The sequence below is a fragment of the Oreochromis aureus genome, linkage group 10 (genome assembly GCF_013358895.1).
Source record: "Oreochromis aureus strain Israel breed Guangdong linkage group 10, ZZ_aureus, whole genome shotgun sequence".
In the NCBI taxonomy this organism is placed as follows: domain Eukaryota; kingdom Metazoa; phylum Chordata; class Actinopteri; order Cichliformes; family Cichlidae; genus Oreochromis; species Oreochromis aureus.
Window position 1 is genome coordinate 20,796,030 of NC_052951.1, and position 23,926 is coordinate 20,819,955.

Consider the following 23,926-nt stretch of genomic DNA (forward strand, 5'->3'; position numbering starts at 1 on the left):
GTCCTTCCTTCCTGGACACAGTAACAGTGTACTGCATGTGCTCCTGTTTTTCACAGGATTTTATAGAGTTTATGTAGTACACCTGAAGACTCATATGTGTGGAAGCATATGTGTGGATATGTGGATACAACTTTTAGGAGGATGTCCCACTAAACAGTCTGCATTTTTATGATAATCCCCTCAGGATGCCAATGCTGATGAATTTGAAGACAAAGAATGGACCTTTGTCATTGAGGGTGTAAGTATTTCTCTATGCCTGACTAAAACTGTTTATAAGTAGAAAAATAAGCAAAAGGTTTGCCAATAAAATAGCCAAACCTAAATAGCTCAGACATCCAGTTATAAAATTCAGACTCAGCTTAATCACCAAGTAGAAATCAAAGAATATGGTATAAAATACTTGTTTGTGTTATTTACAGGAAAATAAGGGTCACCGTAAGGTGCTGGCATCCGCTGACATCAACCTGAAGCGGTTTGCTAGCCCCACGCTAACCCAGACTGACCTGACGCTGAAGCTGAAGCCACTGTCTGTCAAAGTGGTGGAGGCCACGCTCAAGCTGTCCCTGTCATGCGTCTTTATTCGAGAGGGAAAAGCCACGTGAGTAGTTTAAGTCACTACTACTTACTTACTCTTACTACTGTTCTACATCAGTCAGGGTGTGACAATAGCACTTTTAACCTGAGTTTAATAAATGAATCATAGCTTAAAGAGTAAAAGCATTTGAAAACACTTTTTTTCATAAAGAGTGCTTCTTATTGGTGGGGTTGGTAATGAGGTTGTGGTGCATGTTTTTCTTGTTCTTCAGTGATGAAGACATGCAAAGTCTTGCCAGCCTGATGAGCGTCAAACCCACAGATATCGGCAACCTGGACGACTTCAATGAGAGCGATGAAGAAGAGGACAAGAAGTCTGTGACTGCCACAGGTAGGCAGGATTACACCAACACAGTTTTTTGACCTTTTGACATTTCCTTTTCCTCTGCTTTCCTTTTCTGTTCTTATTTCCGTATGTTTTTCCACTCTTCCCTTTTTCTGCTGCTCCAGTTGTCCCCCACACTCTTACCCGTCCAAATCGCCCTGCTCCCCCTCCACCTGATAAGCGAAACTCCACGGCATCCACTTTGCCATCCTCAGGTAGCGCTTTCTCCCCCCTTGCCACTCTCACCTACTGTTTGCCTCTCTGCCTGTCTCTTACTGCCTAGATAAGTTTATATATATTGCAGTATTTCACACACTTGTGCCATTTATTCTGTGGTCCTTACCACATGAATGGACAGTCCTTTGGACACCACATATTTCTCGTCCACATACTAAACACGATTAGGAATCATGTGATGGCAAAATACTGCCACCAATATACTGAAGTTTATGCAGAGACAGCGCTGAACACAATGAGGTTTTTGTGTCCAAACAGACATTAGCGTTGCTTCATACGGTTTTCTTTTTTGGATTGCTGCAACTAATGTTGTATTTGAATTTGGAGAGAGATTCAGTTGCAGAGGAGTTCTTAGGTTGCAGTTTCAGGCAATTATTAGTTAGAGTTGTGGTCTCAAGTTTATTCATGGCCATTAATGTCATGGAAATTTTTTATTTTAATTTTAGTGAGATCAAAACTATAAAGACAGGCTTAAATATATACAAACACCCAATTAAATATTTCAACAAGTGGTACTAAACGCTCTACAGTATCTTTTAGCTTAACAAGGCCTATTAGCTTTTCTTTAGTGATTATGATTTACTACAACTAGCAGTTTCTCTTAGCAGCATAGCTGTAGGTTGTAGAGTTATACAAGCTGTGAACAGCTTCTAAACAACAATTCCAAGATCTTCAGTTCAAATAATTGTATAAAAGCACATTTTGCCAAACTGTCACCGTCGGATGAGAGGAAGTTGGTTGAGGTGTTCAGGAACAACCAGGAACCATCAAGGCTCAGGCCTGCAAACCAAGCTTCTGCTGGAAGTTGATTTGCAGCACTGTCCATGGAAAAGCCAGTTTTACATCTTCATGAACTGAAAGAGTTTGTGGTCAAGAAAGAAGCTTTGCTCCAAAGTTGATTTGCAGCTCCAAAATGACAAGAGGTATCTTCTGAGTAAAAAAGGTTTGTGGTCTTTCAAACCTATGAACACTGAAGCCAGCTGTCAAGCATGGTGGTGGTGGTAGCGTCATACTAAAGGGGCTGCTTTCAAACCTATAAACACTGGTAGATTGTCAACATGGTGGTGAAATAATGAAGAAGGAGGATGACCTCCAAATTCTTCAACTTTACCACAAAGTTTGGGGACTACACTTAAAAGTCAGGTCTGTGCCAGGAAACCAACCAATTTAAATGAACTCTGCCAATTCTGCTAAGAAGACTGCTGAAAACATCCAGCCAGAATTATGCCAGAAGCTTGTTGATGGCTACCAAAATCATCAGGTCAAGAGGAGCATTTAACCAAATAATTGTGGGGGTGTATGTGGATATTTGAGCCTGAATGTATACTTTTGACTCTGTGTGAATTAGAGAAAATCCTCAATAAACTCAAATTTTTCAAAATTCATTATAGATGTTTACTGCACAATTATTCCACCCTGGAAAAGAACAGTTCAAAGAAATCACTAAACCCCCCAAATTATCATGACGTTCATGCCAATGATGGTCAGATATAAACTTGTGATTACAACTGTACAAATGAAGAGTTATAAATGGACGTTATTTCTTGTTGTATCACAGTTAAGAAAGAATACTCATAGGCTTATCTCAAGAGTAACCTAGTTTGCCTTTCCATTGCATCATATTCATATGCACAATTCATTCTCTTTTCTTTCTTACTCTTTCTTTTCTAATCTACTTTCATTAATCTATCCTTCTATCCATCCTTCCATTTATTAATGCAGCCAGTGGAAGTGATGGTGGTCCTTCCAGTCTCGCTGTGCACTCCCGGCCTCCTTTACCAATTGCCCCCCGCCCTTCTCCACGCCGCTCACGACATCCCTTGTCCACTACTCCTGTCCAGTCAGAGATCCAGCCATCCCCTGGCCCCTCCCCTCAGCCGTCACCCAGGTCCAAGCATAAGAAATCTGCCAATCCTGTTCTTCCTGAAGCGTCTTCTCTGACTGACTCTAAAGCTCCAAGCTCCCAGATCACAGCAGATGCTCCTTCAATCCAGAGTATGCCTTCTGTCCTTCCTCTGCCAGACGTGCCCACCCACACTCCATCTCTTAAATCCTCTGAATCTGTGTCTCCTTTACCTCCTGCCTCACTGGTGTCAGTTCCTGTGAATTCTTCATCCAGTTCCAATGAAGGTGCTGCAGACTCAAACACACCTTCTTCTCTGTCCTCAAAGCCTGCCTGTGCACTTGCCACGAGCATTTCTTCTTTACCTCCCAAACTTCCCTCCACTTCACCGTCGTCACCTGAGCCCATTGTAACACCATCTTCCATCACTTTACAGAAGTCTTCACTAACCGTATCTACTTCTCTCCCCCATAAACCCAAATCCACTGGCTCCCAGCCCCTTTCTATCAAATCTTCCTTCCCAACAAAATCCACCCTGTCCTCTGAACCTCCATCATCTCACCCTCCACCCACCTGGACCATCTCTCAGCCTCCCTCTCTGCCCAAAATCTTCCAGTCAGGCTCTGCAAAAGGTAATGAGAGGCTGGCTGGTAGACAGGCATGCTGCATGCTTCAGACAAATTGATGTCTGATATGTGACCGTCTGATTTGGTTTTGCCTTTTGTATGATTTAGCTTCATGCCCATGGTACATTATAGAGTGAAATAGAGAACGGACTGCACTCTGGATTATGTTGTGTTGGGAGGAAGCTATATGCATGTTCAGGTTGTGATGATTTCAGAATTTTGAGTGAAACATCTGAATGTTGTGTGAGTGTCTCAGAGCAAGATAAATTAGTTATTTATGCTCATTCTTGTATTCATTTTTTAAATAGTTTGCCTCTTTTCATTTAACATCAGTCAACATTCAAAGTCTGCTCTGTCTTTCTAATATTAGCTGTTTGCTTAATCCTTCATGTAACTGAATCCATGTGGCCTTGTGTAAGCTTCAGGCATTAGTTTCATCTATATATTTAAATAAGCCACCCATCTGTCCTTTATGTACTATTACAAATATATATTTGACTGACTCTAACAGTAGCTCTTCATATAGACAACAATTTGAAGAGATAAGAATGAGCTAAAAAGTAAACGCTTTGGAAATGTTGAGAATAATTAAACATTTAATGCAGATGTATTATTATTATTAATGAGTAAAAATAGATTAGCTTGACAGCAGTGTTAGAGCTAGTTTGTTCCAGACAAATATACTGTATCTGTGTGCTGAAATACAATTACGAAAATGAATGTAACCTTTGTTGTCACAGAAAGGAAATTGGTCAGAACATACAGTACCATGCAAACATATCAGTCATGCCGCATTTCTTTAGATTTTGCTTGGAGAATAGGTGCAGTGATTCATTGAAACATGAGTAAAAATACATGGAAGTACAGTACATAAGGCAAAAACGGAATTTTTGCAATTCTAATTACCTTGAAAGTCAATATCTGGTATGACTACCTTTATTTTTAAGTTCAGCCTGAACTGTCTTAGACAAGCTTTCTTATCATTTCTTCAGGCATAGTTCTCCAGGCTTCTCATATAATTCAGCAGACCCCAGCCTTTTCTCCCTGTTTCCCTTCTTTAACAATGGCTTCTTGGCAGCGACTCTGCTACTCAGACCTTTTCTGATGAGGCTTCAGTGAACAGTAGATGGATCGAGATGTATATCTCAGGTCCTGTTTCGAATCTTTCCTGGATTTTTTTTTTCATATCTAAAGGACATGACTTTTAGATACTCTTCATCTACTGATATTTTTTTTTTGTTGTTTTTAGGTCTGACGCTTCTTCTTTTGCTCTCCACTTGTCCAGTTTCCTTAAACGTTTTCCTTAAGCTCTTTGGGAATCACTTTGTTTGTGCAAAAATCCTATTTTATACATTTCCTAAACCTAAACCTATCTTTGGCTGAAGAAAAGGTGTGTTTTTGCGACAGGTAGCCAGCAACAAAGTGCCTAAAGATTTAAGGATACCATTTAAAATTGGTTATTTTCTAGGTTTGTTCTGTTTAAACACAACACTGGTCCATCCCTTGAGTTAGGTGCCTTTTTTATCATTCAGTGATTCATAGGTCATTTTTAAGTGGCTTAATAAATTAAAAGAATTAAAAAAGCTTTTGGCCCTGTAAAACTAGACACAAAAACACATACAGATACAGACCCACATTTTAAGGATTTCATAGTTATAAAGTGAATAAAATAAAATATTGTACATAACTCTTTTCTATATGTCTTTAAACTGGAATAATGTTGTTAGCTCACTCTTTCCTCATACCAACTTTAGAGTCTTTCTTTCTTCCTCTGATGTTCACACTTCTCTTCTCCTCAGCTCCTGTTTCATACCAGCGGCGCCCCCCAGAGATTCAAACTGCAGATGATTCTGCTTCAGCCTCTGGTCTGTCTCTGTATTCACAGTCTTAACAAAAGCAATGCTTATCCTCTCTGTTCTCTGTTTAATAACTTTAACATTTTGTGTTATCCTCTGGCAGGACATTCTCACATTTTCAGACCTCAAATTGTCAAGTCAGTCGCCCGACCCACATCTCCCTCTCCTTTTTCTTCTGATGCCCCTCTTCTTTCATCCATACCCCCTCTTCCAAAATCTCCCACCTCTAGCTCAGAGTCAGGTAATTGAAGGCAGCTTTTCCTATTTCTGATCTTTCATAGGTTCTGTAGTTATTTCCCAGTGTTTCTCCTCTGTCTTCATCCTGGAAATCATCCTTCCTGCCATTCCTTCTCATTTTCCAGGTGCTCACGGAGCAAAGTTGAAATCTGACTCTGTTAGAGCTGATGGGGACATCGCCCCTGTTCCTCTGTTAACTAGTCCTGATCTTGATGCCCTCTGTGACCCAGCGGCTCCAGTCTGTCCTGCTTCTATCCTCTGCACTTCACCCCCTCAATCCTCTTCTCTACCAAAGCCTGCCTTTTTCTCCTCACCTCTCACTGTAACTCGTCCTTCTGCTCCTCCAGCACATACCAGCTCCAGTCGGTCAGGTACACCGGCCTGCAAATCATCCTCATTTCAAAAACATTTTCCTCATTCTTCTATCTGAAAATATCCAATTTAAAGCAAAAACAGTCTTTCCTCCTTTTGTGCAAAGTATGTTCTGATCTTTCCTTCTCATTCTGTATAGGCTTAACATTCCCCCTCGCTCAGGTGGATGAGGAAACGCCCTCAGCAGTGAAAGAAGCAGCCGCAAGCCCTCTGCACCAACCCAAGGATTCCCCAAACCAAAGGGACGGCTTCACACAGCAAGATGTCCACTCAGCCACTCAGAGCAGCCCAGGATTCAAAGGTGACCATCGCAGAAAACAAAGTCGGACCAGTGCGGATCAGGTGAGGTCATGGGACGATATCACATGAATGGATAAATTTAGATTGCTAGGTTTGGTGCCTTGAAGATATGTTTGGCCTGAAACTGCTGTGTGAGTGGAAAATCTGTCAGACCGCAAAGGTTACGCTGTGTCTTGTGGACTGGGAGCAGATCTAACTGAGTGCAGGAGAAACAGCAAAGATGACAACACTTGTTCATATTGAAACAAAGACAAAAAGTTAGAAGGCTCACTTCCTTTTTTTCTTCTTCCTGTAATCTTTTTGATTTGTTTTTAACGGCAGTCTTAGATGTGCTGTATGTTTGAATTTGCAATACTGTTTTAAGGAATAAGGAAATCTTTTTTTGGAAGAGTTGTACATAAAAATTAAATTGATGACCTCAAGTATTAACCAAATGACCTCAAGCTGTTATGCTCACATAAAAACTGGAAGCAGGGGAAACAGTTTACCTGGATTGGCAACATTCTTAGTTTGCTAATTCCATGAAAAGGCTCGCAACAACACTACACATTGCCCATAAAGAACACATAATTTTAAAAAAAAAACAAGATATGAGCTCCTAATAAGCGAGTTTTAGAAGATCTCATCGATTCAGTCAGATGTGTCAGTCTGGACTTTGATGCTGTACAAAGGTAACCATCTGCTGGTGGAGGCTTCATGTTTAGTGGAAATCTGTGAAAGCTGCAAGACAACAAATAAGCATATTTCCCTAAACATCCCTCTAAGACACCCAGGTTTAACAATCCAATACCACTGATAACATAGCTGCTGGACAGCAACGCTCCTACAATTGTTTGGTCTTATTTTCAAACAAAAATGGAACAAACTATAAAAACCTAATAAGGAGCATTGATCATTGGCTTATCAGCACTAGCGATCATCCAAATTACCCCCAAATTAGTGCTTCAGCCTGCTGTTCATGTTTCTAGATGAAGGACTACGATAATTGTCAGTGTGCACTTCCCCAGCGCATCACAGTTGCTTCTTGTTTGTGATTGTGCTTCCATGATGCTAACATATGCCAACAGTTGCAAAGTGCTTTGATTTCTGCCTCCTGTTGCCCTGATATCCTGGTCTGGTCTGCACTCTCAGCTTTCTGTTATCTCAGCTGCTTATCTGTTAAGCCTGACCTCCAATATTTCTGTCCCTAGTCCTCCCCGGACTCGCTCAGAGCTGATCATAGCGCCACCCCCTCCTTGGCCCTTTGCTTCCTGCGAGCGCGCCACTCCCCAGCAGCCCTCCACCACTGTTGTGGCAGCATTTATAACTCCTAAACAGCCCAATGTTCCAGAGCAAATTGATGTTAAAAAGCCTTCCAGTGAGAGTATTAGTAGCTCCATTAACACAGAAAAGCCGCCCTTGGCAAAGCCAGAGCCAGAGCCTGACTTTGATGATGTCATCTTTGAGTCGCCTAACCAGAGACAAGAATCAAAGGATTTGTTTCTGGAAGAGGATGACTCTAAGCACGATACTATCAAAAGGTGTCCTCCAGGGTGAGTATTTATATTCAAGGATGCAATCAGGAATAATTATTTTAGAAAACGAATGCTAAGGTTGCAGAATGTGAAGTGATGATGAAGGTGATACACACAGGCAGAGATATAGTCTTAAGGTATATTGTGTATCTGTTCTGCAGTCTTGAACAAAAAAACACTGAAAAGAAGTACGGAGAAAAGCAATTAGAGGGAGCAGCAATCGCAAAGGAGCAGGAGAAGCAGAGGGAGGCAGAAATTCAAAAGAAACAAGAGGAGGAAAGGAGGCGAAAAGAGGAAGAGCAAAAGGCCATGCTCTTAAAGCAAGAAGAGATGAGAAAACATGAGGAAGAGAAGAAGAGACTGTTAGAAGAGGAGAAGAAGAGACTGTTACAGGAGGAGGAGGAGATCAAGAAGGAGAAGGAAAGGATGAAACGTGAGGAGGAGAGACTCCTGAAGGAGAAGAAAGAGAAACAGGAGAAACTGAGGGTAGAAGAGGAGATGAGGAAACGAGATGAGGAGGAGAGGAGAAAAAGAGAGGAAGAGAGGAGACTCCTGGAGCTGGAGGAGGAAAAGGAAAAACTCCAGAGGGAGGAGGAGAGAAGACTTGAAAGAGAAAGATTCATCAAAAAGATGAAGGAAGAGGAGGAGAAAAAGATAGGGGAGAGAAGAGCAGTTGAGGAGCAAAGAAAAAGAAGGGAGGAAGAGAAAAAGAGGCTTGCGGAGGAAGAGGAAAAAAGAAAGGTGGAGGAGAAACGCTTGAAAGAGGCCAAAGAGAAGGAGCAGCAGAAAATAATAGAGGAGGAAGAGAGAAGAAAAAGGGAGGAGGAGGAGAAAAAACTCAAAGAGTCAGAGGAGAGAAAGAAGAGAGAAGCGGAAGAAAAGGAGAGACAACTCAAAGAGGAGAGAGAGAAGGAGATAGAAAGGATGGAGAGGAAGAAAAAGGAAGAGGAAGAGAAAAGACGTGAAGAGGAGGAGAGGAGAGAGAGGCTCTTAAAGGAGCAGAAAGAAAAGGAGAGGATACAAAGGGAGGAAATGGAGAGAATTAAAAGGGAAGAAGAAGAAAAGAAGAGGCGACTTCAAGAGGAGCTGAGAATGCAGGAGGCAGAGAAGAAGAAAAAGGAGGAGGAGGAGAGAAAAAAGAAGGAAGATGAGGTGAAGAGGCAGAGAGAGGAGAAAGGTGAAAGGAAAGTGAAAGAGGAAGAAGACAGGAAAAAGAATGAAGAAAAACAAAAGCAGAAGCTGCAGGAGGAGGAGATGGAAAGAAGAAAGAAGAAGGAGGAGGACGACAGGAGGAGGAGGGAGGAGGCTCGAGCAGCATCGGTCTGCAGTCTGGAGGCCAACAGGTCAGATGAAGACAAAGAAAAGATGAAAACCGTTTCCTCCTTGTCCATTTCTGAGTTAGACACACACACGCCCCCTGCTGGTACCAAACACGCCATTACGGCTCTTAAAAATGTGACACAAATAAAACTTCCTGCTCCTCACTTCCCTCCGCTGGTCAAAAGCAGCACTGCATCCAAGCAGCTTCCCTCACAAGTTCCCAACCAATCACAAGACAGAGAGAATGCCCCTCCATCAGTTCGTAAACCAAACTCCAGCGAGCGGTGAGTTATAGTTTTGAAATAAGTGGTGATTTCACTCTGTGCGTGCTGATTGCGCTTTGTGTGGTCTGTAAACAGAGATGGCTTCTTCTTTAATCAGCAAATGAAATCAGAGAGACTCAAAACTTGAAACTGAATTCATGATCTTAAAAATCACTTGTTATTTCCGACTTAAAGCTGCATGAAGCTGAATCCGTCTGATTACTTTGTGGGGATTTTTTCAGGATTCTCTGCTCTCTCGCCTAATACCTCAGCCAAGGAGGTCATGTTTTTGTAGCTTTCCCATGTGTGTTATTCTGTATGTAAACACAAAGATGAATTATTGGTTGAGAGTCAACGGAAGGCTTAAAATTTATAGTTTATGATTCTTACAAGTATGCTGTGTGTTGTCAACATAGTACTGTATAAACATTTAAAATATCATCTCACTCAAGTTCAAAATATTGATCTGATGGCCAAATTTATAATAATGCTATATAGATCTATTTAAAACTGTTTCTTACTGCCACTGCTTCTACTGACAACATATATCCATATATGGAATGATCAATGCGATTCTAAGTATACGGTTACTTTAGACCTCTGGCCTCTTGTGAAAGGTCAAATAAGCTCTAATTTTCATAAAAAATGTTCTGCTGCCTTTGTTTGTATTGGCAACATTCAGGAAATGATACTGGTATATGAGGATTATAAATAACACTTAAATTATAGTTTGCATCCAAATATCAGGTCACATTTGACCTCTGACCTCACTTTTACATTTCACATCTGCTTTTTATTTAAGTTAATCCCAAAATGTGTGACATCTTTGAAGAAAAAATATAATTTATATAATATATATATTATATATATAGTATAATGCTATATAATAAGCTGAAGGTATTCAGCTTAACAAAGTGAATATATATGAAACACAGTACTGTTCCCTTAGAAGTACATACTGCCCAGAGAGTGAGCAGCTTTGGTGGAGGTTTGCATCCTGCTCTAATAACTGGTACTGATATCGGTGATCTTGCCCCTGGTATATCTCAGCTGTCCGTCATCGCTCACCCCTACTTCTGTTTGTTTTTTATAATTAATAATGGCTGTCCTCTGCTCCTTTTCTTCTTGTTTTTCCTTTCTTTTATTCACTTTTCCTCTTTCTCTCCAGTCTCGGGCAACTGTGTCTCATAAGCGAAGGTTCACTGTCAAACATTGTTGTGCCAGAAAAGAAAGTCTCTGCCACATGTACTCTGCCTGGCCCTGCTGTTCAGCCAACAGCCCAGAATAAAGCAGTTATATTAGAGGTCTCGATGGTGGTGCCACCGCAGCAGAGGCGGTCTGATGCAGAGATTCCTCTATGGAAAGTGCTAGAAGGGAGAAGTGGGAAAGGTACACCTGAAAAAATCTCTGCCGAGGAGGGTACAAAACCTTTGTGCAGAGGGTAAGAACAGACTAGGGGGCACATCTTTGTCTGCTTCTCTGCTTAATCCTCTTGTTTGTGCTTCAGGTGCCTCGCTAATTGTTTGGTTTCTTAACGATGTTTGTATGAAATGCCAATTAGTAGTGGATATATCCTTCATGTGGTTTTCCCTCTTTTCTAGCTCACACGGAGAGGATGCTGCTGAGGTACACACGCCTGTTAGGCAAGAGAGCCAACCAGTTAAAGCAAAAGATGGAGATGCACATCACATTGCCGCACCCTCTGCTCAGCCCAGCGCACCGGCAGTTAAAGAGGAGCCTAAAGAGCCAGAGGGACCCAGGGTGGAATCAGCAACCTCAGTCAAGGTTCCCCCCCGAGAAGCTGACAAGCGCGTGACTCTGGCGCTGGAGCCGCTTCAGCCCTCAAAACCAAAACCAGAACCAGAACTGCGGCCGGAACGAGATCTTCATCCATCAGGAAAACCACAACAGGAGGGAGCAGATGAGGAGAAACCAGCCGATGCCGTGCCTGGTGGTCACAAGCATTTCATCAACAATAAGGACCCAGTGTGCGAGGCAGAAAAACAGCTGTGGGCAGCTGTGGAGGAGACCACCACCGAGATAGGAGTGGAAAAAGGGATGGAAAGTAGTGAAAGCAAGGAAGCGAAGGAGGAGAAGCTGAAAGAGGAGGAAGGTGTAATAGGGGGGTGAGTCAGCGATGGTTGCTTGCAGTGTTTGCTGCATGGCGTGACACCACATGCGCATTTTAATGGCTAACGTTCCTCTGGGTGCTGCAGCCTATCAAGTGCTTACTCAGCAACTGCAACTAACCTCACCTGAAGCTGTTTTCTTTATATTGACCTCTGTCTGTGCTGCAGTGGTATTTCAAATGGAGCGGTTTGATGAGAGCTTTACACAAGTATATAATGGACCTGTGTGTGTGTGTGTGTGTGTGTGTGTCTGGTAGTGCTGAGAAATGTGCGCACACAGAGGCAGATGTGTGTGTTGCAGAGCAGCAGAGGGAGGCGCCTGCTGGTTTCATGTCAGCAGTAGTTGGGGTGTTATACAGAGGGTGAGTCTGTGTGTGTGTGTGTGTGTGTGTGTGCTACTGTGTGGACTTCTACTGTGTGTTTTTCTATCTAGGTATGCTTTTATTGCAACGGGTTGCTATTAACAAAGTCCCTAAAGATACCATTTAAAATTGGTTCTTTCTTAAGTTGTCTTTTATGTGTAATTCAATTCAATTCAATTTTATTTATACAGCGCCAAATCACAACAACAGTTGCCTCAAGGCGCTTTATATTGTAAGGTAGATCCTACAATAATAGATACAGAGAAAAACCCAACAATGATATGACCCCTATGAGCAAGCACTTTGGCAATAGAGGAAAGGAAAAACTCCCTTTTAACAGAAAGAAACCTCTGGCAGAACCAGGCTCAGGGAGGGACGACCATCTGCCATGACTGGTTGGGATGAGTGAGGGAAGACAGGACAACAGACATGCTGTGGAAGAGAGCCAGATTTTTTTTTTTTTTTTTTTTTTTTTAACCTGTCCCGTTTGGTTCTTTTGCCATCAGAATTATTGTCTAAAGGCGAAGAAAGATGCCCAACGGATTTACTTTACCAAATTGACCATCCATCCAGAGATTAATAACAAGTATGATTCAGTGCAGAGAGGTAGACACCAACACTGGTTCATCCCTTGAGTTAGGATCCTTATTTATGCTGCAGTGATTCATTGGTCAGTGTTGTGATATGTTAAAAACTATTAACTATTGCTCATCATGATTTTAAAAATTACACACAAAAAAAATAAAAAATAAAATTCTAGCTCCTTGGAAGCAAAATGTAAAGAAATGAAGGGTGGTAGTGTAAAAGACCGAAGAAATATTAGACTAGGTAAAACATTTAATACATTAACCTCTTCATGTAAGCGCCTACACGTTAATGCATTATTACCTCATCTCTACAAAAGTTGCTGCGTGGCAAACCTTTAGTGAAGTACTGAAACATTTTGATGTTTATTAACTGCTTTTGTGGCATTTAAACTGGCTGCATATAAAAGCATCCATCGCTGGAGAATGCACCATCCAGTGGATGTTAGTGATTGTTTTGATTATGTGGTGAGCTGGCTTTGCCAATGTGGTTTTTAAGTATTGAGTGGCTCTTTGAGGATTCATCTTGCATATGTAGCTGCTGGCTTGTCTGTGAGCTGATCTGAGCTCTCAGCTCTGTGCCACCAGAAAGTATTTCACTTGTTCCTAATCCCGTCAAAGAGAAAAATCGGTATGCTGTGCAGAGTTGCTCTCACTGTAGCAAACAGTGTTTCTTTTGGGTGCTTTTGCACGGCATTTTGGAAAAGCACCAAAACAAAGTCTGAGAGGGAACTATTTTTAATCAAGCATGTTGTCTGACCCTCTGTCGCAGTGTTCAGAGCTCATGAAGCAGGTCATTTTCGGGTGAGCTCTGTCTCACAGTTTTCCTGTTGTTCGTATCTGCCCTTTAGCTACGAGACAGTGGCCTCCATCCTGCACACATCAGGATCGACTCTTCCAGGTCAACCGCAACCCTCTATCAAACAGCCATGCCACCTTATAAATAATGAACTCCAACCATGTTTACATGAAGTAGATCCGGAGATCTTGTGTTCCTCTGAGGCGGATAATGATCCACCGATTCCCATTGATGTGGACATTTTGCCACCCACAGACTTCTCTGACACAGCAGAGAGTCAGGCGACTGCAGAAGAAAAAGTTTCTGAGACTCAGAAACAAGGGTGCTCATCTTTAAACGAGGCGCACAATCTGGTGGCAAGTCTGAGAAGAGCTGCTAGTGAACAGGAGAAAGAAAGAGAAGAGAACAGGGAGAGAGAGGAGAGAGAAAAGGGGGAAAACATCAAGAGGGCAGAGAAGGAAGAGAGAGACAGGAAGGAGTGGGAAGAGGAAGCAAAGAAAGAGAAACACAGGTTGGAGAGGGAAAAAGAAGAGGCAAGAAAGAGGTTGGAAAAAGGGAGAAAGGAGATGAGGATGAGTGAGAGAGAAAAGATAAAAGAGGGAATGGAAGAAAGGAATGGAGTGGGAGAAACAAGGAAAGGGAACGAGCATAAGGAGAAAAGGGAGACAGAGACCGAAACAAAGCAACAGAGGAAGGATGTCAATGAGGAAGTAAAGAAAAAAGAGAAGAAAGGAAAAGGAAAGGAGGACAACCATGGAGAAACCCCACAGTGGAGGACAGAGGCCCTTCCTGTTCTTGCTTTAGAAAAAGTCAAACAGAAAGTGGATAGCAGCCAACAAAACAACTGTCCGCCACTGAGGGAGGTAGAATTAGAGGATATTGCATATGATGAGAGGTCACAAGGTAATAATGAGGAATCAGGATTCAGTTCTGATCCTAAACTAGCAAACACTGTAATATCTAATGCTGAAGTATTGACCAGACCGGCTGATTCTGCCCCTGCAGCCAAAATTAAAACCAACAAAGCTGAGGACTCTGTTTGTATTGTTAAGAAAGACATGGATGATCCTGGCTTCAAATCAGTTAAAAAAGGCAAATCCTATCTTAAACATGGAGCCATCCCAGTGTGGCTGAGAGAGGATGATGTTGAGGAAATATCATATGAGAGGGGACAGGAAGATCTTGGGTCCATCTGGCTGGCTGAGCTGTACATGGAAGGGGAGCAGGGTGAGTAAGGGGTATGGGAGAGATAAATAGCCACAGGGAGAGAGGTGAGTAAATAGAGCTGAGATGAGAGAGTTGTGCTCGTTGCTTCTAATGGATCTCTGGACTGTGTTTTCTTTAACTGGGCGGAAATCACGTTAATTAAACCCCACTGAGCGTTTGGCCTGGCCGTGCATGTCTTTCTCATGAAAGAGTCATGTATTTGCATATGAATCATACATGCAACCTACCAAAGAACATCATTAGAACATTATTGTTGTTCTGGATTAATATTAGAGTTATTATTATTATTTGAGCAGACAAAGAGCTGCAGCCTTGGCTATGAACTTATGTGGGATATCAAACATTAACACTTCATATATACTCCATGCTTATTGGAGTCGACTGGTACTTACATAGCACGCTTCTACTCGGTTGAACAGTTCTTTATTTCCATTTACTGTAAACTGAGGAGGGTAATAATCAAAGTTAAGATTATGTTATCTTTCAGTGTTTCAGTGTCAGTGTAGCCCATTGATAGTCCCCTGTAAATCTATGGAAAAATTGCAAATATGAAATTTTAATAGTTAACCATAGGCTTTCAGTTGTTGTTTAGACAAATATGTAGCAGTAAATCTTGCAAGCATGAAAATAAAAAGGCATGCAATGGATGTATGTGCATCTACTGCACGAGTTATTTTTGCTGTCTACATGAATATGACAAGTCTACTTACACAGTTCTGTAATCGGTGCAGCTTCACAGCATGTCTAGTGGCATGGATGCATTGATTGTTTTGATGTTCAGATGCTGTGATGCATTAGAGGCTAGAGAATCTCAAAACTGATATAATCTCATTGCTAGGCCTCGGTTCTACTAATGCTCTGGGACTCTCTGTGAAAATCTTTTCCTAACAAGATGTCCAAGGAATGACATAAAAATAGCTGAGTGTGGGAAAAGCACAGTGAGCTTTAACATCCACCATGCTCTACCCTTAGTTCATCAAAATGTTTGTCCTTGAATGTCTTTAGACATTTGTGATCTTGAAAGGGTAAATATGTGGTTGCTTGAGATGAATGAAGGTGTGTTTGCAAAGAAAGGGAATGGGGCATGAAAAGGATGCTGGCTAGGTTTGTGGTTCTTGAGTTTTGTGAAAAACACGTGAGATCTGAAATTTGATTTTCTGTCTTCAGACCAGGCCACCCTTCCCCAGCTGTAAACCAGAAGTCCTCTTCAATTGTTTTCAGCCAACAAACACTTTACCAGAGCCCTTCTGCCAGTCAGCCAAATAAACCAGAACTTCTTGAGTCATTAACCAGTCTAACAGACAGTCCACATCCTAACCCTCCGTCTGTGTCTCAGCAGGGGATATCAGTCAATCAGACAGTGAGGAATAAACCCGTTCCCCAACTTAATGAATCACAGAAACAGCTGGTAAAAGGACAGAGAGATGCTGTTGCTACAAATACTAGCCATAGCCTTGAGGTAGCAGCTGATGAGGAGGGAGAACTTGTTCAGTCTTCAGTGGTTCCTTGGCCTCTCCCTCCAAGCACTTCCAACATACAGTCTGATACAAAACATACTAAGACATACACAGACATGAGCGTCACTAAAGTTGATGGTGACACAAATACAGCCACACAATCACACACAAGTCTTGAAATGAAGGTTAAGGAAGATGTGAACAACTCCAAGACTTTCAGTTTAAACAAGAGTTACAGTGACAGCCAAAAGAGTGACAGTGCACAAATGAACAACCTTTGCATGAGTCACTCCAAAGACCAACAACTCAAAGAAGAGGAAAAGTTCCTATTGGCTAAAATTCGCCTGATGTCAGGTGACTCATCCCCGGTGTCCAGCGTTCACAATATGAAACGACTCATCCCAGCCCCGGGGGATATTGACTGTGACACTGAGCAGCCAAAAAACCAACTGGACATCGCCACAGATCTCACTGTTGTCAGTCAACACTTAGTTATTCCCAGCTTTGATGCCCTGCAGGAAATATCACTAACCGAAACAGAAGAACCACATGCAGAGGAAAATGTGTAAGTCAGGATAGGCTGTAATCTTGTCCTGTTTTATTAGACCAACTCGTTTGAGACTTGGCTTATAAAGCACAATGTTTTAGTACAGCTTTGTGTGCTGAGATCTAACGTTGTCTTTTCTTGGCTGAACTTGGCTGAACCCCAAAAAGCAAGCTCTGGTGTAGTCTGTGAATGTGTACACATGAGTGCATGTGGCTGTTCTAGAGGTCACTATTTTCAACTTTATGTTCAAAGAGTATTTTACACCGAAATGCTGAAAAGAGGCCCTAGGTGCAGATCCCGGATGAGACCCCATTTGTTACAAATCGCTAAAACTTGCAACAAAAAGAGGGAGTGTGTTCAAGGCCATCATAATCAGCAAGATTATTTAAACTAAAAAAATGTGGCAGGTGTGTGATGTATGCTTGGCTGAGTGACAGTGAGGAAAGAGGCTTGCAAGATCTGTCCAAATCGGGCCCTGATGTCAACCAGCTGGCTTAAGGCTTTTGCTTAGGTCACACATGGGTGATGTGACCCAAAAAGGCAAACTGAGATGCTTAAAAATGAGTGTATGCCCATAAAATGCCAAAAAGCGTAGGCCTGCATTGAGGCAACCATGCTGCAAATCCTGATGCAAATCACATGACTGCTGTATGTTTTCCATCATGCTCTTTTAACATCATGAGTTTGTTTAGTTCATCATCATCATCATGGCACGCTTGCATGTCAAATCTGAAAAATTGCACATGGCAATGATGAAACGGGGTCGATAACCTCCTTCATTTCTTCTAAATTAAGCTTTTTTTCCCATCATATATCTTTTTTCTTGTGTTTTCTTAGGCCAAAACACCAGCTGGCTGACCTCCCTGATGACGTAGTTAAGAAACCACCATTTCAGCTAGAAGACTCCCCCAGCATAGCCCATCATTGTGAGATCACATCATCTCGTCTTCCTACTTTACCAGAAGAAGAGACCTCTGACCCCAGGATCCCTGATCCTGTTACAGTGGTCAGGGAGGAGGCTGATGGGAAGGACGACACAGCTGAGGTAAATTTAATGAATACTCATCATAAGTATTTGGCTTTTTCATTTGCGTAGATGCACAGAAACAAAATTTATTTCCCTCTTTTTCCAGGATCTGGTGAACTCCAGCCAATCGCTGCTCGAGTGGTGTCAGAGCATCACTAGTGGGTACCGGGGGGTAAAGGTCACAAACTTCAGCACTTCCTGGAGAAATGGGCTGGCCTTCTGTGCCATCCTACACCACTTCCATCCAGACAAAATGTACGACATTTTACTCAAAAGTTACTAGTTTTGAGTAGATTCTGTTTAGAAATTATAAATATTAACTAAACTGTTAATCTTAATGTTGTAAGCTACTTTTCTGTTTCTGCTTTTGTGCCATTAGAGATTTTGACCAGTTGGACCCTCATGATATCAAACTGAACAATAAAAAGGTGAGTATGATTTAATGTTTTCAGCTCTTGGCTGTTTAGTGCACTGTGCCATCAGTTTTTTTGGGGTTTTTTTTGCAGCCATGTGAAAGGGTGATGACATGGTTCTTTTAGATCAATATTTTTCACGCAATAATAGTCAGAGATGTTTGACGATTAACACTCAGAGCACTGAGTATAAGTCTTAATCCACCCCTTATTTCTTTATATTTTGCTTACAAGCAGCCAGACGTTCTTGTATTTTTTAAAGTGGTCCTGAATAATAGTTTTCCAGGTTTTGCTCCAGAGCACATATTCTGCTGTTCCATTAAAAGAGTGTTGCTAGGGCAATTGTTGCCATCTCCTTTTGTAATCCTGTGTTTCCTAACAACATCAGGCGTTTGATGGCTTCGAGGCGCTGGGAATCTCTCGGCTGCTGGAGCCGTCAGACATGGTCCTTCTGTCCGTGCCTGACAGGCTCATAGTCATGACCTACCTCAGCCAGATCCGCTCACACTTCACCAACCAGGAGCTGAGCGTGCTGCAGATAGAGCACAACAGCAGTAAGTCCAGTTACGGCGTCGCCCTCACCGGCCCGACTCCCACAGATGTGGACGCTGCTGCTTTCTGCATGGCCAGACTAAATGAAGGAGTGAGTCTAGAAGAGGGAGGAAGCAGCACGCTGGTGGTCCCGCCACCAAGAGCTAAACGACAGCTTAAAGGTATTAGTATTATTCCCTCTGTATGATTATTTTATTATGTATTCACCAAATAAGGTTAATTTTGCCCACTTTGGCTTTTTGGAACTTTTACAGTTTCTGTTGTCTTACCATAACAAAATGTGCAGGCATAGTTAAAAACCTTTTATTATGCAAGCCTTTCACACCATAAACCTGGGTTAAAACAGCAAAAACAGCGAGGAGAGCAGAAAGGAAAAGAGCAAAGGTGGAAACACTAGTGTTTCCCAGGGTAACTTAGGAATGTGAAGTAGCAAAGTTAGAGCTAAGGCGACAAGAGGCGCAGAAAACAGATCAATAAATCAAGTTCACAATGCCTCGCTTAAGATTTTTGTTGGTTCCCAGAGATACCAGATGTGCCTTTTTAGTGCAAACGTGTTTAATTTGCATTTTGGCTATAAATATTAGTCCCAGTAGAACAGCTGTGAAATTTATTGTTCTTATTTAAAACTCCTGAATGTCCCTGGAGACATGTTATCTCAAATAGATTCATGAGCGATGAGGTCTGGCATGAATTCTGCGTGTTCTGTCAAAGTTGGAAAAGTTCTGATGATTTCATATGTGAGAAATCTGTCTCAGCCTTTTTCCCTCCTGTGCTGTTATCAATGGTTTGGACTGGTCGACATCCAGTTAGGACATCCAGTAAGTGATGTCATGTACATCTGTGCATCAATCACGATGTAGTAATATTTAATATGTCATGACCATTTTGGCATTATTTTCTGCTGTGGCTCCTGGTAATCACATACATTCACAAAGTGTCAATGGAGCAGATTCAGATTACATGTTTTACTTTCACTTTGATAGTTCCTTCTTTGGCTTTTCATTCGACTGGATTAAGTACATATGGAGAAATACTCTGTACCAAGTTTTCTGAGGCCTTAAAACAATTAAGGAAGTGTAACATGTAATCATTTGTCTGTTCTGTTTTTAGTGGAGGAGTCCATAACCCCAGTCCCGCCCCCACGGTCTCTTACAAAGGTAGTCAAGCCTGGGCCGGCTCAGGTAACACTTTGTCTTTCTTCCTTCATTATTTAAATCAGCAAACAAACTTTTCAGGCAAAAAAAATATGTTAAACACTCTCAATTTATACTTTGCATTTTCACCTCTGTTTAACTTTATACATCTGCTTTACTGTAGCTATATGAAGGTTTTATATTTCTTCTCCAGGATGAAAATGCAATGTCTAACTCTGCAACAGAAAACACTAATAATACAGGTAGGAGCCTGCAGAGTAAGCCTTTTCTAACATTTGAAGCATTTGTTTTAGCACTCTTTCCCCCGCTTTTTTTCCCCAGTCTGATTTGTGTATTTTAATTTTTGCAGAGTTTCAGTGTGCAGATGAGCCCCAGCCTCCAAAACAAGATGAGGAAACGATGGTCAGTCATGTGTTCTTGCCCTTTTCTGTTCTTTATTTCATTTCTATATCATTTTGATTCTCACATCATCATTAATTGATGGCTGCAAAAAGTACTGAATAACAGTTGTCCAGTTCATCATTCACATCTTATATTCTCCATCCTTTGACATCTCTAATCTTTTTGACCCTCTTCTTCTGCTTCTCTTCTTATGTCCCCCTCCCCTTTCTGCTGTCCGACCCCCTCTTTCTGTTGATCTCTTCTCTTCCTCTATTTGTGGCTTTCGTCGTCGTCCTGTATGTTCATGTGTGGTTGTGTGTTTGCCTCTATTCTTCTGTGTGTCTTTGTACGTGTGTGATGGTGGCTTGTGGTCAGTCTCTGCAGGACACCAGCCAGTATGTGTTGAGTGAGCTGGCGGCATTGGAGACAGAACAGAAGCACATCGACAGCAGAGCTGCAGTGGTGGAGAGACGACTGCGAAGCCTCATGGAAACAGGTGAGTCACTTAATTAAACGGTGATGAGCAAGAAGTAAATGTTACAGAATTCACTAAGCAGATTTAATCCAATGGACTTTTGCATTGATTAAATGGTTGCAGTTATGTGTCACCACTGGAATTCTTCTGTTTTCTCTTCCCTATCCCCTGATCATAGCAGGTGGCTGCCCCTCCCTGAACCTTGTTCTGATAATAATAATAATAATAATAATAATAATAATAATAATGATAATAATAATAATAATAATAATAATAATAATATGATGATGATGATGATGATGATAATGACAATAATAATAATAATACATTTTATAAATAGGCACCTTTCAAGGCACTCAAGGACACCTTACAAGCAAATAAATAACAAAATCGCAGTATATGGCAATTAAAAAAATATTGGAGAATGAAAAAAATCAACAATATTAAATATGTTTTTGAAGGTTGGCTTTAAAGATAGGGAGAAAATCAATTTTGCAAATGTGGTGTGGGAGAGAGTTTCAAAGACGAGCGGACACTCGGCTGAAAGCTCTAACTGGGGTCTAACAGAGGACGGTGGAGGTGGAGGATCCCAGAGTGGAGTAGAGCAAGTTGTGACAATGTGCAGAAGATCGGTGAGATACAGAGGTGCAGGGTTATGGAGAGACTTGAAAGGAAGAAGATGAATCTTAGAATTAATGCAGTATTTTACAGGAAGTAGTAGGAGGAAGGACAGGATTTATATATTTTACTGAAGGAGGTCAGGAGCAGGCCTGTGTTAGAGGTCTATTCCCATCAAAAGGGAGTTCTTCCTCTCCACCATCACCAAGTGCTTGTAAGAGGGGAAGGTGGCACTATAAGACACCAAAAAATATACATGTAAATGCATAAAAAGATGAACTAAATTGAACTGAACCTTAAATCTCCTGACCTGAATGCAGATGAATACCCTCCTCAGCCATGATGCTAACCTGCCTCCTACTTGTGATTATAATGAAGTAAATTCCAGATCTAGCTCAGTCTAGTTTACACTTTTTTTGTTGTTCAATAGTATCTTGCACGTGGATCATTATGTTTAATGATCTTTATTTCTCTCACATGGCGATAATGTTTTTTGTTGTTTCATTTTATCAGTGTATTCAAATATTTACAGGCTTTCTTTTCTTTTCTCTGCTGTTGCAGGAAGTGACCGTGATGAAGAGGAGAGACTGATCCAGGAGTGGTTCACTCTGGTAAACAAGAAGAACGCTCTGATACGCAGACAGGACAACCTGGAACTGCTGTAAGACCTCCCACGTATCAGTATACACATACTCATATACGTATATTTTACATTTGTTTTAAACCAACTCGTTCTTAACTGCATCTACAGACAAGAGGAGCAGGATCTGGAGAGGAGATTTGACCTTCTGACCAGAGAACTGCGCGTAATCATGGCTATTGAAGGTCATTAATTACAATCAAAGTAGTGGAAACAACTAATCTGTACAATATCAGTCAAGTTCAAAAGGATTTATAGATGATAATACAAATGTAAATGGTAAAAAAAAATTAAAACACAATGAATTTGATCATTTTGAGTTCTGCTGTTTGTTGTGCAGACTGGCAGAAGTCCCCCGCTCAGCAGCAGAGGGAGCAGCTGCTCCTCCAGGAGCTGGTGTCTTTGGTCAACCAAAGGGACGAGATCATCAGGGATATCGACACCAAGGAGAGGCGGTCAGTATACGTAGGGTTATGTGAAAGAGACAAAGTGGGTCACAGAGAGATTATACATCCAAAAAACAAAAGAGATCAGTTTGTTATTTGGATCTTTATGCCTATCTATGATGGAGGGGTGCAGATATCCATGAGCTGAGCAACGTACCGTGTTTTTGTGTTTGCAGGGCCTTGGAGGAAGATGAGCGTCTGGAGCGTGGTCTCGAAATGAGGAGGAGAAAATACAGCAACAAAGAAAAATGTGTGTTACAGTGAGACGAGTGAGGACAAGCACAAACGGCTTTCAGTACGGATACTCCAAAGTCCCAAAAGAGTACTTTTTTAAAAATAGAAAGTTGTTTTTTTAAGGATGCTGGGGCTCTGTATTTTCTTGTATTTAAAGTGCCTTGAGGACTGCTTTGAGTTTGACACTGCAAAAAATATGTCATCTTCTCTGATAAAAAAAAAAGAAATTCAAATGTTCATTATTTTAAGTGTGTCTTAATATATAAGTATTGATTGATTCTTTTCACCTATTTTTATTTATTTAAATTATGTATCTGACTGTTTTACATCTATTGCACATTTGCTTTTTGTGTGTTTCTGTTTCTAATCTGTGACTTTCAGTATTCAAACACTGGCTTATCCTCCATTGTGAAAAACGAGGCCAAAATATTTGCAGCTTTGAGGGGAATTTTAGTTTACAGTTGTTTGTAATCTGCAGGTTTCTAGTAATGTCACCCTACTTGTCGCTTCCCCGAGGAAAAAGTCCATAAACACGCCCGAGCATTTTGGATATCAAAATAGTATGTGGTAAGTCATGAGCTGGACTCGAATGCCCAATGTTGTTAGCGGAGGATACGTGTTTTCAGATTCAGGATGACCCCCTGCAGCCTCATGGAGCTCAAAGATGTTTCCAGCCTAAAGTTACACCTTGGTAACTTGCAGTCTTTGTGGATGTGATTGCTCACGTCTGCAATATTCACAGAAATCAAAGTGCTTTCCATTTCTGTGTCGACTACTGTATGCATGCTTATGCAGGTGTGCTAATAAAGTGGCACTGTGCAGCACAGCGCCACTGTGTATTCATACTATAGCTGCGTATAATGAAATGAGGATGTTTGTGATGATGAAAATAAAAAAATATCGGCTGGTTGCTCATCTGTCATGACTGTTTTCATCACTTAGTCTTCATCACACTTCATAGATTATGTAACCCAGGGCAGTAACTGTAATGTAATCCTAATGTATAATCATAACATGCTAAAATCACCCTGTGTACATTATAGCATAAAGGCATTGGACGCTACAAAAATATCCCCTAATGTGATGCTGCAGTGATGATAAACACACATTGCTGGATAGTGATCAATACAGCTGAACTCTAAATTTAACAACACTTCAGGTTAAATATCTGTTTTTACCTTGCTTGGTGTGTCTCAAATGAGGCTTGGTAATGCATCTCCAATTGGCAGTCCAGCTGTGAGGAAATTACTTAAATTGTTAAGCCAAAGACGTCAAACTCATTTTACATCATGGGCCACATACAGCCCACTGGGATCTTAAGTTGGTCGGACCAGTGTAGAGAAGCTTAACTACACATGTGATCTCTGAGATACCTTAACATAAGAAAAAAAAAG

General features: G+C 41.4%; 1 protein-coding gene across 5 annotated transcripts; it reads left to right on the forward strand.

Moving 5' to 3' along the window:
• The first annotated feature begins 806 nt into the window (after positions 1-806).
• LOC116319691 (EH domain-binding protein 1-like protein 1) lies at positions 807-23,446 on the forward strand. 5 transcript variants are annotated; one of them, XM_039618348.1, is made up of 18 exons: positions 807-925; positions 6,230-6,432; positions 7,581-7,922; positions 8,066-9,508; positions 11,089-11,613; positions 11,874-11,978; positions 17,430-17,637; positions 17,726-17,874; positions 17,999-18,047; positions 18,421-18,745; positions 19,695-19,765; positions 19,932-19,980; positions 20,088-20,140; positions 20,495-20,615; positions 21,774-21,873; positions 21,964-22,037; positions 22,193-22,307; positions 22,475-23,446. In XM_039618348.1, exons 2-18 carry the CDS (start codon positions 6,353-6,355, stop codon positions 22,560-22,562), a joined length of 3,897 nt encoding a protein of 1,298 aa, XP_039474282.1. In that variant the 5' UTR covers positions 807-925; positions 6,230-6,352; the 3' UTR covers positions 22,563-23,446. The 5 variants fall into 5 exon arrangements, with proteins under 5 accessions (XP_039474282.1, XP_039474283.1, XP_039474285.1 ...); XM_039618349.1 differs by having other exon boundaries at positions 20,504-20,615; XM_039618351.1 differs by lacking the exon at positions 11,874-11,978.
• The last annotated feature ends 480 nt before the right edge of the window (positions 23,447-23,926 follow it).